The 19,468-nt window shown below is 39.9% G+C and overlaps 1 protein-coding gene across 4 annotated transcripts in view; it reads right to left on the bottom strand.

Annotated features, from left to right (window-relative positions):
* LOC148409212 (rho GTPase-activating protein 23-like) overlaps positions 1-19,468 on the bottom strand; it is an 80,873-nt gene that overhangs the window by 40,121 nt on the left and 21,284 nt on the right. For all 4 annotated transcript variants that reach the window (XM_088438266.1, XM_088438265.1, XM_088438267.1 and 1 more), the window contains 6 exons: positions 17,699-17,729; positions 15,904-15,996; positions 10,110-10,188; positions 9,951-10,011; positions 6,828-8,148; positions 1,277-1,385 (listed from right to left, as the gene is read on the bottom strand). In XM_088438266.1, coding sequence (XP_088294392.1) covers positions 1,277-1,385; positions 6,828-8,148; positions 9,951-10,011; positions 10,110-10,188; positions 15,904-15,996; positions 17,699-17,729 — 1,694 coding nt within the window. The remainder of the gene's footprint in view (positions 1-1,276; positions 1,386-6,827; positions 8,149-9,950; positions 10,012-10,109; positions 10,189-15,903; positions 15,997-17,698; positions 17,730-19,468) is intronic.

Below are 19,468 nucleotides of genomic sequence, written 5' to 3'. Positions count from 1 at the left end.
TTATATACCAGTGCACCTTATAGTCCGGAAAATAGGGTATTCTCACAGCTCTGTTCACTCTAAAATTGAATAAACAAGTTTTATTTTTTTTTTACAGAAGTAATGTCAGTGAGGTGGTGTTTTCATGACACAAATTTAAAGCTTTTAGGTGCGCATGGAATCTAAACTACAGTGATGGCTTGGGCTGAATTTACATTCTTTTATGTATACACTAGATAGAGCCACGCTCAAGAGAGTGTCAACTCAATGATCAGAGAAGTCAGCAGTTTATGCATTCAGCACATGATGTGATCGATATAAGGCGCACTGGATAGGTGCGCCTTAGAGTGCAGAAAATACGGTATTCTTTTTCCTGTTCCTGTTTATATTGCTGATGTAACCACTCTGTGTTCTATGTAGGTATATTTGGTGCAAATGCTTTTACTTGTTCAATGATAACTGGTACATTGAAATTTGTTTTTAATTTGTATCTATAGAAAAATCACTTGTAGGGATTGAAAACATTTTTGTATTTGTAGGCAAGGAGTCACTAACATGGTGTCCGCAGGCACCAGGTAGCCCCCCAAAGATCACATGAGTAGCACCTGTTTTCCAAATAGTTTACAAATGATAGAACATTGTGATTTTCTGGGAATGTTAATAACAATTATGCATATATCACATATACATCACATATTACACTTGATTCACACATTTACTACGGCGGTTTCTTAGTTATTGTGAAAAATCATTAACATGATTGGTGTCTTCACTTCAATTGTTAGCCCTTCTTATTACTCGGTATTAAAAAGTACCCCTCGTTTTAAAAAAAAAAAGGTTGGTGACCCCTGTTGTGGACAAAAAATAGTATTTGTATAAAAAGAATAATTAATTTGCATCTGTTGAAATAATAACATGCACTTGCAAAGACAAAAAATATATATTTTATTTTAAATTGTTGTATTTGCCACTTAATGTCTCCAGCTCCTGCTGGCAAGTATGTCTGCGTGCATTTTTTCTTGACGAAATGTTTCCTCAGGTTTTGTAAGCTTGCATTAATACGACCAGCAAAACGAAGCATGCATTCAGATTCTGTTTTTCTTTTCTTCTTGATAATCAATATACAGTATTGTATGTTCTTCCTTCGGAGCCCTGGAGGTAAAGTTTAAACTCCTTATATACTGTGTATTGGCACAATATGACACTGGAGCACAATGTATTGTCTCTCACTGGAAAAGAACATCCACATGATTCCTGGCTCAAAAATAAAGTTTCGGTTTTTGAAATCTTGCCTTACTTGAAAACGAGTCCCTCTTCTTTGAAGGTATTTAGACCCTCATCACAAGACTTCGATTGCTCGGTAGAAATGGCCAGTAGATAAGAAGAGCGGCGTCCTTTAAAATTGCCTGATAATACACCACAAAAACAAAAGGAAGATACAACAAATAAGACACATTAGATACAAGAATAACACAATGTATTGTAGCAAAACTCAAATTATCAAAATGATTCAACATAACCACCACCTCATAGTGTTATTGATAAAAAAAATATTCTCACATGTTTTCATATCAAGACATCATCATCAATAGGCCAGGAAATAGGTTTCAATTTGATCACTTTATCAAAATAGTTTCTACCTAAAAGAACTCACTTTTGTACCTTGAATGAATTATAAGATATCAACATGCCAGGCAATACAACCAATCAGTCACAAATGAGGACTAATGAGGTGCCATTCTTAGGCCGTACAATCACAGGAATAGCTCATAACTTGTTTCTTTGGATATCAGAAGCTTTGCTGGTACAGTGGTACCTCTACTTACAAAATTAATTAATTCCGGAAGTAATTTCGAAGCCTGAATCTATCATGAGTAGAGCCGCTTTTTACATGTAAATAGCTAATGGGGTGATACAATACCACTGCATGTGTCTCTGCTTAATGAATGAGAGCGATTCCACATGCTGTATGTCCGCCGCGCTGCACTGTGTCGCCGCTGCGTTGCTGTGCCACGGTCCGTCAACTTTACGCAAGTCTTGAAAAATTTGGTCTGCCGCGGTCATTTCCACAGTTTAATCAGGGGGGAAAAAATGAGGTCTACATTCGGATACAAAGGCAAAATTGTGTTCTCCTTTGCTGATTGATTGGATGAAGCCAAAAGTGGCTGCTTCTCCTTGCCTGAGCCATTGCCATTGAGACAAAAGGAGCAAACGCTTTCCTCCTAATAATTGGCACTAACGTGTGTACAAAATATATTACTATTTGTGTCACGATTCAATTATTTACTTAAACGTGAAAACGAACATTGTATGTACTCACCCATTGTAAATGAAATATGTGTAACACGTATTGTTATTCATTTGTTCACATTTGTTTTCCGTTTTGAATTAATATGTGTTAGAAGCGTTAGGGCTTTTGATTAACGTGCGCACAAGAGAGAAGGGAGAAAAAGAGGAAAATAAAAGACCACACGCTACTCTGTTGTTTTATGCTGTTTTAGCGCGGCATTCACGGCTCGACAGTGAATGGGGCCCGTGTACAGTTACTTTCGGAGACCCGAGAAGCCCTATTTAAGGTTTGTGCAATGAACACACGTTCCACAAACGGAGCTTGGTTTGTTTCCAGAAGTTTAGAAAACGTATATATATATATATATATATATATATATATTTTTTTTTTTTTTTTGATGGAATTGATGATCCCTGCGTATGCATTTTTTTTTTTTTGATGGAATTGATGATCCCCGCGTATGCATAGTTGGACTTCCCAAAGAATGTGGGGAAGCTGACCGCAGCAGAGCAGAGAAGCATGCAGTGCATAAGCATGCAATCGCCGGGTAATCCGTTTCAAACCACCAAATAAATAATCTTAATAAATATTAATATTCATAATATTAATATTCATAAAATTAATTTTCATAATAAATTATACAGAAGCATCAAAACAGTAACTAATACATATTAGATTTATGATAGTGCATAATAACCAAAATATATCAAGTAAAAAAAATGATTAAAAATAAGTCTTTAAATGGAACGTATTACTTTTAGCAGTTGACAATATGAATGCAGTTCACTTGTTTGCCTTCAGATGGTGCAAGTTTGATGGCTATGAGTGCAGAGAGACACCTTTTAGGTAGTTTAATTTGTACATTTTGTTATGTTTCTGTTGTGGTTTCGGGTTGGGTTTTCTGTTTTGGGGGATTTTGATATTTTCAAGCTATGGGTTTTTTTTCAGTTTTTGTGTCTAGTTTCCATTTTGTTTCCCTTGTGTCAGTCCTCGTTAGCGTGATTTGTTTTCACCTGTCTGTGTACCTGCCCCCCAGTGTCCTCCAATCAACTTCCTCTGTCTTTTGTTCCTTCCTAGCTGTTTTGCGTTTCCATTCTGAGTTTCTAGTCTAAGTCAGAGTTGGAATTCAGTCAGTGTCAGATCATTGTAACTTATACCTCATGCACTCATGTCTAGTCTTGTCCCCATGCCAGTCTGCCCGCTAGTGTTTTTTAATGTTTTGCCAGCCCGCTTATGTTTTTGTCACTGTTTTTCTGCTTTTGTCCCTGCCTGTCCTTCGAAAAATAAATATTGATTATTACATGCATTTCCCATCTCATAGCCTCCCTGCGTTTGGGTCGACCACTCCCGCTATCACACCGGCTCTCCTCCCTGCCACACCATGCCACACATTTTTATTTTATATTTTCAGGGATCCAGGAATCATTTAAAAGTCTGCAGGAGCAATAATATTTATTTATGGTTTATTTTGAGCATGTAAGTTTACCTCACTTTAGTTTGGGGTCATGTGATTTGCTTCCTGTGCGATGGAATTGTTAAAGTGCTAATGATGTGCTAACAATGCTAATGTCAGACGCAATAGCCCAAAGTGGAATGTTACATATGTGTTTTAGGTGAATATTTACAATATTAGCCATAGCTAATGTGAATTTAATGTTTGTTAGTTCTATGGTGTAAATTGTTGGTGGGAAGTGTGGATGAAATGCGTAAAGATAAAGATTGGAAGACTATTGTAAACATCACAGCAAAAACACCTATTGTCTCGTTTGTGGTCAAGTGAGCATATTAATCAATAATAAAAATGCATCACAAACTTTAGCAAATATGGTGCACATGATGGGTTGTGACAACGCATTACATTACAGCAGTGGTGGGCCGTCAAAGCCAGCAAGGCATTCTATGCTGGCATAATATAACCTGACGTTATCATAACTATAATGAACTATAACAATAGTAAATGTAATTTTAAATTTATTTTTACTAAATTTATATTTTATATTTTATTTATGTATATTTTTATATTTTATATATAAAATTATTGTCCATATTATGTTCTTTTCGTGTCATAGTATATCCTTACATTTAAACTCCTTCTAAGTGCTGCAGTTTTAGTGTAGAGTTTTTAGCCAGTTGAATTCAAATAACGTGTGTCGCCAGGCAGACTTCATGTCTGGCTGAGCTCGGAGGCGCTGGGCATTTGCTTGAATAGTTGAAGGCTTCTGTGCAGTGAGGAACGACATATTGTATACGGGCCCTTATTTTTATTAGACAGCTGCAATAGCCAATCGAGCCATAAAAATGCCTTCAAGAAACCACACGAAGAACGTGACGTAACTGGATGCTCAATGCAAGAAGGTGCTACTGTATTAATCCACCATGTTTAACGGTGGAAGTAGTTAAGTTATTTTAAAAAGAAATAAAAAAATGTTGCTCAACCAGCTGACGTACATCAAAGCCACAATGGCTGAATAAGAGCAAAACGGAAAATGAACTGACCTGACTTTCATTATTGGCGTCCATGTCAATAACAAAAGGATTTATTATTGGAAATGAAATGCGAGGACAAACTCGACAAGTAAGTCATGAAAGTCTTTCTGAGGAAAATAAAGAAGAATGGATTTTGTACTGCAATAACTTCGGGATAGCCGTTTTGGGTGAGTTTATATGACATTCAAAGTCAAAGTCAAGTTTATTGTCAATTTCTAACATACAAAGGAATCGAAATTGCGTTTCTCACTATCCTCTGCGTTTTACATGTACATTCATATTCATATTCATATTCAATTGTCATGTTTGGTTGAGTTTGGTAGTTGTGGGGTTTGTGCGGTTCTGTCCATGTTTCTGTTTCACTTGCATCTGCCTTTATTGGTTGCGTTCTCGTTAGTTTGATTTGGTCCACCTGCCTGGTGATACTTTGTCTAGTTTTGCTCCCAGTTCGGTCATGCCTCATTTCCTTGTTAAAACTTTCCTTTTTTGTGCCACACATTTCTCAGTTTTCCTGCATTTTTTTGGGTCCCCTTCCTTCCTCCACCCAACTCACCATGCCCAGGCGTGACACTTACATTAAATTGCCATTTGTAATCTTGTTGTACCTTCTCTTGGTGGACTTCATAAACTTAATGGACAAATAATTTGAAATTATTATCATTTATTCTAAGTTTTGTCAAATATAATGGTAAGTTTTAATTGCTGATGCGGGTTTTTTGATGTCAAAATGCTCTGAAAAATAACCTGTGTAGCCCAGTAATGTGTACGTATGCGCTTGAGGGGTCCAGTCACTGAAGGTCAAAGTGTGAAATACACAGACCACAACTGCATTACAGTAATGTTAGCGTGAGTGCTGGTGTCTCGTGTCTCATATTACTGTATATGCCAACAATCAGTCGCCTTTCGTATCTTAATTTTTCTCTTGTCAACCAAGAGAATATTTTTTCGTCGAGGCGTTTCTCAAGGTGGATTTTTCTTAACAAGAGGCGTTTGTAGGTAGAGGCACCACTGTATTATGGTGTAATGTTCTAACACTTGGCAATTAGTACAGAGTGTTTCATAAGTCTACAGTCCTTTTCACACTGCATTTAGTAGGGTAGCATACGCCATTGTCAAACCCGTTTATTGTGTATTATTTTCATATAGGTTTTCCAGTATATAGATTTATATGAAATTAAAATAGGAAAATGTATTTCGTCATAATTAGTGTATTATGACTTTTGAAGAATTTTGCATAATGGGAGTCCAGGCTAACCCAATCATTAAAGTCAATGAAAATCTTGCAAGCATCATAAGTTGGCCACTCATGCCACCCGGTGTATTTGGGGTGTCAACACAAAAATTGTGCCCCATTCACGAGTTGCCGTTGAAAGGATTAATGCATTGGGGGAAATGCATGATAAAGCATTGGGTTTCCAATATGTCCCAAATTGACTATATTTCCAATTTTGGATGGCAGTATATGAGCATATTTATGAGTATATTTAGCCATGGACTAAATTTGACACTTAGAAGTACACCCACTTGGGTGTACTTCTGAACCTCCTGTTTGCAAGCATTTAGAAGGGTCGGCAGCATGACATATTAAAAGGCATCATCTTTCGACAATCTATGCAATATTTTAGCCTCCTACAGTGTTTTTTTTTAAATTTTTTAATGCTTTTCTTTTGATATAACACATCAACAACATGAAAAATCCCCAGTTGGGTCAATATTTCCCCCAGGGGTTAAAATGAAAAAGGTTGGTGCTTCCTTTTGCAACATTGAATGATGCAACTCGGTGATGTCACTAACCAGTGGCAACATTTTCACTTCCTGGTAAACTGCTACATTAGCACTTCTAAGTATGGTCATGCTGGAAACGAGTAATTAAGCATTGGCAAGCAAATCCTTCTCACTGAGTGCAATGTGAAAGGGGCTGATATGACTTTATGAAAATTTAGAACTTAAGAACTGGCAATAGTAACAAGATAAAACCAATTTTGCTTGAAAGGGCAAATCATTGAGTTTTCTGCCATTCTGTTCTTGTCAGAATACTGCTACATCACAATCAATGTTATATAACACAAACCTATGAAGGGAATGGAGGGCAGTGAGCTGTATGCCTGCCGCGCCAGGCTGCCTTTTGTGCTGCGACTGGAGGCAGGTCCAACAGAGATCGGAGAGGATCTCTCAATCAGTGATTCATATGACTGGGGACTTGCAAGAGTTTGAGCAGGGTTTCTGTGACACAAAGGCCGTTTTATAAAGATCGGGGAGATGGCATCTTTATTGTACTTCATTTTTGGTCTTTCTTCTGAAGCAGGTAGCATGGTACTCCATTGTGGTTTTGTCACCATTTCTACTTCACTGGGCCCATCACAGCTTCTGCTGTCTGGACTGCAACTGAGGTGTGAATCACAGTTGTTTGGCTCTCTTAAGGTATGTGCATGTTGGAAGAGATGGCATGCTTTGTGAGATATTGACAAGCTGCCATTTTTGCAACCCACCAATCCATCTTTCATTCCCTTTGTTTTAGTTTCAGCTACCTGATGTCCTGATTGATTCTTACAAGGAGACACTGTGGAGGATACTGTGGGTCTTTTGATTTGGTGATCATTTTCTCGTATGGCATTCTGATTCTTCTGTTGTCTAAACTTTGAAGAATTGTCTGAACGCATTGGAATGATTGTATTAGCTTTTTCTAGTGTTTCAACAGAGCGGCCATAGTTATACTCATACTTTGCATATGCTGCCAGCAAACTATCTGAGCATGACAGGTGTCCCGGTTTTGATACAGCACCCCATTCCCCAAGCAAGTACGAATGATGAACAGCTGCAGAGGTTTGATAATGACTCAAGACCGTCTGTTGCTTTTTGGTCTCTGAATAGACATTGGCAGGATGTGTAGGTCCAGGGTACAATCCCCACTGAGGTAAATGGGGTGATGGGTGCTCAGCAATATAATCTTGGCAGAAGTAGGAGTCAGACATTGCTAGGTGGTGGAGTGAATCAGTAGAAGTGTGACCAGAGGTTGGCAGGCTGCTTTTGCGTGTTTGAGTTGCAGAGTCGATGGCATCATTGTGGTTGGCAAAGTGAAAGTTGAGTGCACTGATGGCTGAAGAGGAGCAGCCACGGCGCCTCGTTGTTGTGACTAAGCTATCACTAACATCGTCAGACATTTTTGACCAGTTGTCTGTTGAAGCAACAACATGATGGCTGTCCATTGGTATAGTTGGTGTGCTCGGTCTGCACTGACTGTTGTCCAGGACACTATTAAGTTTTTGGCTTAGCTTTGAAGCAATGGGGTTTGGGTTAGTGGAAGAACAATAATGAAGGGGGGCCTCCTGATGGTTAGGGCCCTTGATTGAAACTATCTCATTGTCTCCCAACCAGGCCTCCTGGGAGTACGCCTGAGGACAGACAGTGAAGGCAGTGTTATTGGCGGCAGTTGAGAGGGTTGAAGAAACAGCATTCAAAGTGTATCGAAGGAGAGGCTAATGATCATCTACAGTTAATCCCATAAACACTGAAACACCAATACACTTCTCATCTATTTCTCTGTACACCACTACAATGGATATGAAATTAAATGGAGGAAATCTGCTTTAACTGGACATTTAGCTTTGATTTGAAGGTAATTACATGATGAAGTATGGAAGAAGAGGTACAACAGAAAAAGGAACACATTATGTGTCAAGGCAAGAGCATTCAAGTATCAGCATCAAGTAAAAGAAATTATGGTTCATATCTTGGTAACAAACATTGTATTGAACACATATTAAAAGATCGGATAAAGGCTCGTTTTACATTTTTCCATTTCCAATTTTTAAACAAAAAATACGGTGGCTCCTTCCCTTTCAACACAGGCAGTGACTATCTGCCAGCAGACAGAAGAGGGAGGGCCTTTCAATTCAAAATACGAATGTTGAGAACTGTGTGTGACTTTCTTGAAACTGTGCAACGCTGTGTAATAAAAGTGCATGCAGGATAAAATATTTACAAATCATGCCACAAAAATTGCAAAGAAAACATTAAAAAGTGAAAATCGCATATATTTGTGAATCTGAAAAACATCAGATGCAAGATTGCAGATCTCAAAAACTTAGTGAATAGATTTGTACATCTGGAAAATGTGCACATTTACGAACATATTCATGGAACTGAAAAACAATATTAAAAAATTGTGAAACTTGTACATATTTGTGGATCTGACAAATAGGAAAATTGTTCATACATTTCTGGAGCTGACAAATGTAAAAATTGCAGATGTATTTGTATGAATAATTGTGAGAAAAATATCTCTCTATTTTCTGCATGTTCAGAGGACATGCCTACAGTTGTCACACTGCTGGCAGGTGTCTATATTTCATTATTTTATAATTTATATTTTATTTCATATACTGCACTTAAGAGTTTCTTTTACCCTTTCAAAATTTGGCAGGCGTGTTTATAACACTCTGTGGTATGTGAATTTTATCCATCCATCCATTTTCTATAACTATTTCTCCTCACTAGGGTTGTAGACTTGTGGTGCCTATCCCAGCAGTTTTCAGGCAGTAGGCAGGGGAGACCCTGGACTGGTTGTCGGCCAATCGCAGGGCACATAGGGATGAACTACCATCTACGCACACAATCACACCCAAGGACAATTTAGAGTGTCCAATACACCTGCCACTCATGGTTTTTTCTTTTTTTTGGATCGTGGGAGGAAGCTGGAGTGCCCAGAGAAAACGCATGGGGCCTTGGGGAGAACATGCAAACACCATACAGGAGGGCTGGAGCGAGCTGAAATTGAACTCAGGACTCTGAGCTGTGAGGAGGACATTGTAATCACTATTCCACTGAGCCACTCGTGTAAAATTTATATGGAATTTATATGATGTCAATCTCTGCACGTTCGCATGGATGAATGGATGATGGATAGATGGATGGAGCTGCGGCGATAGCGTCCTTGGTGGATCTGTTTACTCGGCATGCAACGTGGTGACAGTTGAGTGTGGTAGGCAGGTTTGCTTTGATGTTTCGTGCAGCAACTACTTTTTCATAGCATTTAGTGATGACAGTGTAAACGTGATGCACCTATAGTCTTTTATACTGTCAGTCTATATCTTTTTCTGAACCAGGATGAAGGTTATATATGTATCCAATAAAATTCAGATTCACAATGATATCCGGGAGCACTGACAAAAGAAGAGTAAAAGAAAATACTCACGCTTATCAACTGCAGCATATCTTTATCTTTTGGCACAACAGAGAGCTCCAAATTGTTCTCACTGCATCAACGCAGAATCATTCACATTCTGTGTCAACATCATTCAGAGACAATGCAAACAAAACTTTTTTTTTCTTTCATTTGCAAAAAAAAGCTTACCTGTTTTGAATTAGTTTAATCACCTGAGAGTAGGTTTTTCCTAAAATACTCTCCCCATTCACTCTGACTAGCTTGTCACCTGTAACACATACACATGCACGAACACACACATATGTAAACACACCCACCCACGCACACACGCACACGCACATTGCTCGAGTTAAATACAACAATAAAATATAACAGAGTGGGGCAAATTGCGTTCTATCATGTCATTGTGGTTCCCTTGTTATGTTATTCTTGGGATTTATTTAGGTTTGTTGGAATGGGTTCAAGATGCTCTACACCAGTGGTTCTCAACCTTTTTTCAGTGATGTACCCCCTATGGAATATCTTTTGAGCCAAGTACCCCACTTAACCAGTGCATTTTTGCGTTAAAAAAACAACAACAACAACAACAAAGATTTAACACATGCCATTGGTGTCTGACACTTTTCAACTTCATTTGTATTGGTCCACAAAAAACAAAATCTGTCTAAAATGTTTTTTTTTGTATCATAGAATAATTCTGTTGTCAAAAAGAAATAGCTTGATCATTGATATACATTTTATCCCCCCAAAAAATCAATATAAAGTGTTCTAAAAGACAATAATTATAAATACATTTTTGTCCACAGAAAAATATTAAAACTCAAGTGTCCTATTTTGGGGTTAGAGTAGAGATCTGTTGATAAAAATAAATTATTTACGTAATTATTAATCAATATTTATCCGCAACAAAATTATCAACATAAAGTATCAGACCTGTTCTCAAAAAGAAATAATTCTAAATAAATATTTGTCCACTGAAAAATATTCAACATGAAGCGTCCTGTTTTGGGATTGCAGTGGAGATCTCTTCACAAAAATAAATCATTAACTTAATTATTAATAAATTTGTCCCCCCAAAAAACAATCAACATAAAGTGTCAGCTCTGTTCTCAAAAAAATAATTATAAAATATGATAAATATTTGTCCACAGAAAAGTATTCAACTTAAAATGTCTTCTTTAGGGATCATATTAAGTTGTGTTCACAAAATAAATCCACAAGTAACGTGAGGTGGCACATGGCAACTTGGGTAATCTTCTAGAATGGAGGAGAATCTGTGTTTTTACAAAAATCTAGCTGACCTGCATTGGTTTCCAAAACACGTGAGATGTGATTTTAAGGTGCTGTTAATTACTTATAAAATTTTACACGGTTTAGCTCCTTCTTATCTCGTCGACTTAGTATCACCTTATGTTCCGTCCCGACAACTTCGATCGCAAAATGCCGATTTGCTATCGACCCCACGGGCTAAAAAGAAGTCTGCGGGATCAAGGGCATTTTCCATTCGCGCGCCAGTACTATGGAATGCCCTACCTATGGAAGTTCGCGCAGCCACCTCAATAGAAATCTTTAAATCCCGACTAAAAACACATTTATATTCAAAAGCATTTAGTTAATTGAGCCTGTCTGCAGCTTTCTTCTTTTTCTACTTTTTTCCTGCCCCCCTCTTCAGGCTGGGAGAGGGGGCTAGCTAGATGGTGAGGGTTGACTTGACCGCCTCCATTGGGTCCTGCACTAGTCGACCATCACGAGTTAGGAGTTCGGAATGTGGGATGGTTCCTGCCCAATGGCTTTGCCTGCTGTCAAGACATCACTGCACTATATAGCACAATATGATTTCTGTAATTTATATTGTTTCTGTGTCTGGTACATGCAGCATCCACTTCAACCTGTGGGCCTGGAAGGGGGCTCCTCCCACCTGTGGTCCCTTCTGGAGGTTTCTGATTTTCCCCAAATTGGGGTTTTTGAGTTTTTCCTTCCCCTTCTGGGAGCTTTGACAGGGGATGCTGTTGTGTACCCTATACTGAAAAGATGTCTCTATACGACCTCTTTTCATTCTGTGAAGCCCTTTGAGACTTCGGTGATTTAGGGCTATATAAATAAAATTTGATTGATTGATTGATGATGAAGGTAGCATTTCCTTCATTTCCGCCATTGTAGTCATATCTCAGGCTTCCGCACAGTGTTCAAGTAATCTGTAGTAAGCACCTATATGTGTTCCTGAGCAGCACAATAATGTCCGAACAGCCATTTTAACGAGCAGTAGAATCTCATGTTGCGTTTATTTCAAATGAAAATTTTGAGATTTCAAGTTTAATTTTGCATTAATTTGTTTTTTTCTTTTATATGCTAAATACTTTCGTTATATGAAGAAAAAAAACCTGTATAGAAGCAACTGTATCTTGAGGTTTCACTGTATTTGATCAATTATAGCAATGGATTTCACACCAACTACCTTCTAGGGAGCATATTTTCCGATGTTCTAAAGTGTATATTGGTTTCTAACCCAAATATTGAGTGGTCCGAAACCTAAATCGAACGCTGCACAGGGCTGCTCGGTAACTCGTGGCAGTACAGCCACATGTGCTAGCAAATTAGCCAAAATGGCTACCAATAGCGCCGAAACTAAAGACGCTCCGGCTGCACCGAACAGTCTATCCATGAACTTTCTTATTGCCGAACTGGAGAAACATTGAGTTTCTCTGAAAGGAGACCTGTCGGTGCTGATTCAAGATTCAGTGAAACCTTTACAATTGTCATTGCACGCATTGTGGGAGACGGTGAATGGCTTCAACAACCGCCTGGAGGCGACAGAATCTTTGGCTGGGGAGAACTTTGAACGCACCTCGAGAACGGTGACTAAAGTAGTGCGACTCAAGTCCCTCAATAAATCACTTCAGGACCGTCTGGGGGACTTGGAGAATAGGTCCCGAAGAGTCAATCTCTGTATAATGAATGTACCTGAAGGGAGCGAGAAAGGCCGCCGGAACCCGGCCGAGTTTATCTCGGAGTTGCTCATGAAAAGTCTCGGGCCCCAAAATGCTCCCCGAGCCACCAGCGATCGAGAGAGCTCATCGCTCACTGGCCCCTAAACCTGGACCAGGAGGTAGACCCAGGCCCTTCGTGATTTGCTTTCATCGGTTTCAAATAAGGGAGAGAGTGTTTCGCTGGACTCGGCAGCACGAGGTGAAATTCGACGAGACCGTGCTTCGTGGGTACCCGGATGTCAGCGCGGCAACGACGAGGAAGCGAGCTGTGTTTAATGCGATCAAACAAGCTCTCTACCAAAAAGGTGTTAACTTCAGGCTCCTCTTTCCGGCTTGTCTACAAGTGACACTTGGAAATTAATTCTTTATCTTTTATCACAAGCTTTTTACAAGGAGCAAGTGATGACTGCTAATTGAGTTGCTGTTTGAACCGGACCTTGGACCACGGGCAAGACTTTCGCGTTTCTTCCTGTCTGCTGGAGAGGACTAACTACTGTAACGAGTATTTTTTTCTTCTTTGTTTTTTTTTTTTTTTTTTTGCCACTGCTTGATGTCTGACATTGACTATATGAAAAGAAGGTGTTGGGCTCTTCATCTTTGAGCGTTTTGGACTTCGCGGGAACGACGACATGAGTGTCATTATGACTCCCCGTTCAATCTGAGTCGCCTCTCGTTTTTCCCCCTCTCTTCTAATTTCTAACTACCGCATCTTTAAGACACAATTATTATTATACATTTTGAGTTGTGTGTGTGTGAGCATGTAAGTGTATGTGTGGATGTGTATATATATATATATATATATATATATATATATATATATATATATATATATATATATATATATATATATATATATCGTTTTTTGTTTTTTATTTATTTCTTTATTTATGTATTTTATTTGAATTTTATTTTTAATTCAATAATTTATCGTGAGACTTCAATATGCTGCTCAATAGGTTCTCCGGCTGTTATTTTGTTTTGGTGCCCTATCACTGGGTTGACGTGTTCAGTTAGTAATGTATCCTCATGTTTAATCTGGGTGACATTGGGAAGGAGTTGATGGGTCTGTATAGCCCAACTAAATTTAGACCTAAACAATTTGTTTCATTTGTTTAACCTTTGCGTCAATCTTTTATGCTTGTTGTACATAGGATCAGTTTGTGTGCCTTAATTGTTTGAGGAATATAATATCTGTGTTGTTCAGCCGGTTGACCTTTCTCGACGGAGAGGCAACCACAGAAGCAGGAAAGTTTTTGATGGCAACCAGAGAAGCAGGAAAGTTTTTGATATTCGATCAAGGGAGGAAACTTCAAAAGGGTGGGGGGTGGGGAAGGATTTTCTAAATTTGGGGCCTTTGGGTGGGAAGGGCCTGGAATTATGTTTATGTAGCAATGTTGTTTGGTTTTACTGTTCTGTGCTGCTTGTTGTTGTTTTTTTCTCCTTTTTTATGTTGGCTCAAGAATCATGTCAGCTGGCGAGCTGTTGTCCAATGTGTCGTCATATGACGCCCCACGGTAGAGGTTTGAGATTTGTCTTTTGGAACCTGAAAGGAGTGAACCATCCAGTCAAACGAAACAAAGTACGTAATCATCTTAACCAACTTGGAGGAGATGTCATCTTTACACAGGAGACTCATCTTTGCCCTCCTCAGGTTAATCGTATAAATCGGCCTTGGTTTAGTAACGTTTTTCATTCAAAGTTCCCAGTCAAAGCAAGGGGTGCCGCTATTCTTATCCATAAAAGAGTACCTTTTGAGTTATCGGACTCTACAGAGGACACCAATGGCCGATTTGTTATTGTTACTGGTATGCTGTGTGGCATGCCTGTGATGATGGCCTGTGTTTATGCTCCAGCGTGAGATGATGAAGGCTTCATAACTCGATTCTCTTCCTCACTTCCCAAAGTGGACAATCATTACTTGATCATAGGAGAAGACTTCAATTTAATTCAAGATCCCTCCTTGGACAGGTCCTCTTCTAACGCCCAGAAGCTATCAAAGTCTGCTAAGAAGTTGCAAATGTTTAGGAGTCGTTTAGGCCTGTTTGACCCCTGGAGATCCAAATTCCCCTCGAATAAAGCCTTTTCCTTCTTCTCCCATGTCCATCACTCTTAATCTCGAATTGATTTTTTCCTCTTAGATAATTCCTTTCTACCTGAAGTGCGCTCTTGCGAATATCATAATGTTCTTATCTCGGATCATGCTCCGGTTTCGGTTGAAATCTTCTTCCCTAGCCATGTTCCCCCTACCAAGCAATGGAGACTCAACTCCTCCTTGCTCATGCAGGCTCCTTTCAAGGAGTTCATTGGCGCGCAGCTCACATTATATTTAGACCTTAATGATTTGCCGGAAATTTCTCCAGGCACTTTGTGGGAAGCGTGTAAAGCATCTTCACTCAGACCCACTTCTGGATCTTTTTGGCGCGCCTTCTGACTCTGTGTTGGGGAAACGTTTACGTCTCTGCCTAATTGTGATAATTGAGCGGCCACCCCCCCCCTTTTTATTTCCTTTTGTTCTTTCGTATTTCCCAGTTTTCTTCAGTTTCTAATGTTTCAATTTGATACTGATGTTCAGATGGGACTGTAGTTTGATGTTCTGCTCTTCTCTTTTCTGATTTGTTCTCAATGTTGCTGTTATTAGTTCTGTTTTAATTGATGTCTGTTAGGCCCATATCGAAGTGGGGGCTAAGAGATTTGGAATGGGGAAAATAGGAAAATCTCTGGGGACATGACTTGTATATTTGATCTTTGACCTTGTGGATTTTGTATGATGTCTTCTAAAAAAAAAAAAAAGACGCCTAGTTTTCAGTCGGTCTCATGAGAAGGGTTTTTCAAAAGTTTTGACAATTGATAAGTTCCTTAGTGTGTTTAGAACAGTGGCACACAATGTAATAGCAAGGTTAAGATATCTGCAAATTTCTTATTCATTTTGAGACTGACGCACTTAAAACGGCCCAAGTGATGAGCCAATTTATTAGTAACATGTTGCAGTCAATTACCAGTGCACAGTCCAGCTTGATGAGCAGGACTATTTTCCTTTACACTTTTCACAAAAATGGTATCCATGGCCTCCAAATGGCACTGATGACCACCTGCATAAAAAACATATGAACACGCACTTAACACGGCATCTAAGACCACAAGTTTTAGCTTGATGAATAGTTTGCTCCAAAATTATTTGGATACCAACAGCGTGGGCTAGGCTCAAGATACCGAGTGGCATGAAATCTTAAAACAAGGGGAAAAAAATGAAACAACTTTCTTAAAAAGAATGGAGCCTATCATCTTATGATTAAAACATTGCCAGTCAATCAGTGTCATTAATCAGTATTTCAGGGTGTGATTGACCTTTGTTTTCAAATCCTCAACAACAGGCACACAAGACGCTTGACGCATGCAAGCGGATCTAATCAGCAAACAAAAAATAAGAAGTTAGAGATTAAGAGATTAACACAATCGAGAAAAATTATGACCATGACTGGTATTGACTGACTATTAATTAATCAATCAATCAATCTGTTATTTATTGCAGGGGTCCCCAACAATTTTATCTTTAACGGACCAGTCAACTATAAATATATATTTTGGACTGATGATGATTAAATCAATCATATAACTGAAATACAAATTCTCATCATTTCAATACAAAATGTTAATTACTAATGCAAATGAGTACTTTTCAATGCAAACCTTTGCATATGCTAACATATACCAAAGGGAAATACCTTGCATAAATGAAAAGGCTCACGAGCAAGGCAACACAATAAAACATAAGACATAACATAACTGAAGAAAACAACTACCAATAGCTAGCATGTTATCCACACTCACAAGTTGTTGGATCAACAAACAAACTAATTTTGGGCATATCATCATAAAAAACAACATTCTTACAAAGAAAGTACAACTTAGATACTAATAGAAACTTGTGGACCTGGTTTCTTAGAGAGACAGAACAAGATGTGCATCTCCAACAGTGACAGTGAAGCCGCACCGTCCATCCTCACTACAAAGTGCAATATCAACAGCAGCCAGAGGCGGCGCCAAAAAACAAAGATCAAGTCAAACAAAGCATAAATGGATGAAATGTTAATAAAACATCATTATTTCAGGTGCAGCCTCCATGGCCCGGTACCAGTTGGTCCTCGGACTGGTACCGACAGTTGGGGACCTCGCAATAGTGCTAATTTGCTAATTCAACTCAGCACAGTGCTTCAGCACTGTGATGCAGAGAGTGACATCACAGGCATTCACATTCGATCTGGGTGTTTGGAACTGTTCAGATAGGCACATCCTGTCAAGATCGTATATGAAACTACCTCCCTAATGTGGTCTCAAGCTGTTCCACAAAAATTGGATTTCATGTGCTTTTTGACTGTTCAGACAACAATCAGTTTAAATCTGCATCGGCTAAAAATTTGATTTTGGCGAGCAGTCTGAATAAGACCTGAGTTATATGTGAGTTGATGAACTCCAGTCCTCAACGGCCAGTATCCTGCAGTTGTCTAGTTTTCTCTCCCTGACACACCTGATTCAAATGATGAGCTTTTTAAAAAGCTCTGCATGACCTTGAAAGTGATCCTAATCATTTGAATCAAGTGTGTTGGAAAGAGAGGATTCGAAAACATGCAGTATAGTGGCCCTCCAGGACTGGAGTTTGACACCTGTGCTCTATACTCACCCTTTGCAACGCTGAAAATTGGGGATTTAACAACTTTCGTTGAGTTAAAATGCTACACACTAGAAATCTCTACATTATCAAAAAATATTTATGTTGAAAAAAGCGGCACTCACATTTTTGTACCGAATTCCCATTCTCTTCATCCTTTAGAAAGAAAACAGTAGGTTAGAGAAGGATTACCTCATTACATTTTTTACCATTTGCATTATTTGATTAGGCCAATAGTGCCTTTCAGACTGCAGGAACCATATCAACATCATCCTGATGTACCCTGGTAGTTTGAGCACACACCTCCTTTCACACACAAAAACATTCTGGTTTGGGAAAGGTACCTCCTCTGTACTATGTTCTTTGTCTTCCTACCCGGAACCATCAAGAAGGGGGTGCTGATTGGTTGGTTGAAATTGGGGATGTGTTGTTTGGAGAAGGTGTCCTCTTTTCTTACTATCATCAGTCACCATTAAGCAACTCAGCAGTTGTTTTCACTACTTTGGTCAGTTTAATAAGGGAGAAAGAGAAAATTCGATAGGTAGATGAAAAATCTGGAACCGGCTCTACACAATACAGGGGCAACAACATCCAACACCAATTTGCTTCATTTATAATAAATATTAATATCTCTCCATATCTGCTGAATGCCCACTTTTGGCGAGTGCATTTGTGATGCAAACCGGGGCCTGACCTGGATGTGGGGCTAGCTGGTGAGCGCGTGGTGGCCCAGCCTGCACCCGTGGGGCTCGGCCGTGCTCAGCCCAAAGCAGTAACGTGGGTTACCCTTCCCATGGGCAAACCGCCTATGGGAGGGGCCATAGGGGTCGGGTGCACTGTGAGCTGGGCAGCGGCCAAAGGCAGAGAGCTTGGCTCTCTGATCCCCGGCTGCAGAATCTAACTTGCTCTTGGGACATGGAATGTCACCTCTCTGGCAGGGAAAGAGTCTGAGCTTGTGTGTAAGGCAGATATGTTCCAACTAGATATATTCGGACTCGCCTCCACACACAGCTTGGGCTCTGGTACCAGGCCTCTCAAGAGGGGTTGCACTTTCTCCCACTCAGGGGTTGCCTGCTGTGAGAGGTGCAGAGCAGGTGTGGGTATAGTGATTTCAGCACTCACAAGTTGGGGTTTACCCCAGTGGATGAGATGGCAGCCTCCCTCAGCCTTCGGGTGGGGAGAAAGGTCCTGACTGTGGTTTCTGCTTATGTATCAAACAGCAGGTCAGAGTAGTCACTCTTTATGGAGTCCATGGAGGGTGTGCTGGAGAGTGCTCTCTCCAGGTACTATCTCGTTCAACTGGGGGACTTCAATGCTCACGTGGATAATGATAGTGAGATTTGGAGGGGTGTGATTGATACTGGACTTCTGTGCTCCTCACGGATTGTCGATAACAAACCCCACATGTGCCCTGGGCACCAGGACACCCTTGACTGCAGTTCAATGATCAACTTTGTGGTTGCTTCACCAGATTTGCGGCTGCATGTTTTGGGCACTCGGGTGAAGAGAAGGGTGGAGCTGTCAACTGATCACCACCTGGTTGTGTGTTGGATTAGATGGTGGGGGAGGATGCCGTTCAGTCCTGGCAGACCCAAACGTATCGAGGGGGTCTGCTGGGAACGTCTGGCAGAGAATGTTTCAATTAGGGAACAAACTGCTCCCTATTTCGATGAGACCCCTGTCAGAAGGAGTTTCAACTCCCACCTCCGGCAGAATTTCTCCCATGTCCCGGAGGAGTCGGGGGACACTGAGTCCGAGTCGACCATATTTGGTGCCTCCACTGTCGAGGCGACTGACCGGAGTTGTGGCCGTAAGGTGGTCGGTGCCTGTCGTGGCAGCAATCCCCGGACCCACTGGTTGACACTATTGGTAACGGATGCCGTCAAACTGAAGGG

This window comes from Hippichthys cyanospilos, chromosome 17, assembly GCF_059441005.1.
Source record: "Hippichthys cyanospilos isolate Australia breed blue-spotted pipefish chromosome 17, RoL_Hcya_1.0, whole genome shotgun sequence".
Taxonomy (NCBI): domain Eukaryota; kingdom Metazoa; phylum Chordata; class Actinopteri; order Syngnathiformes; family Syngnathidae; genus Hippichthys; species Hippichthys cyanospilos.
Note: the sequence above shows the minus strand (reverse complement) of the source record. Positions and strands in the feature narration are given on the sequence as shown.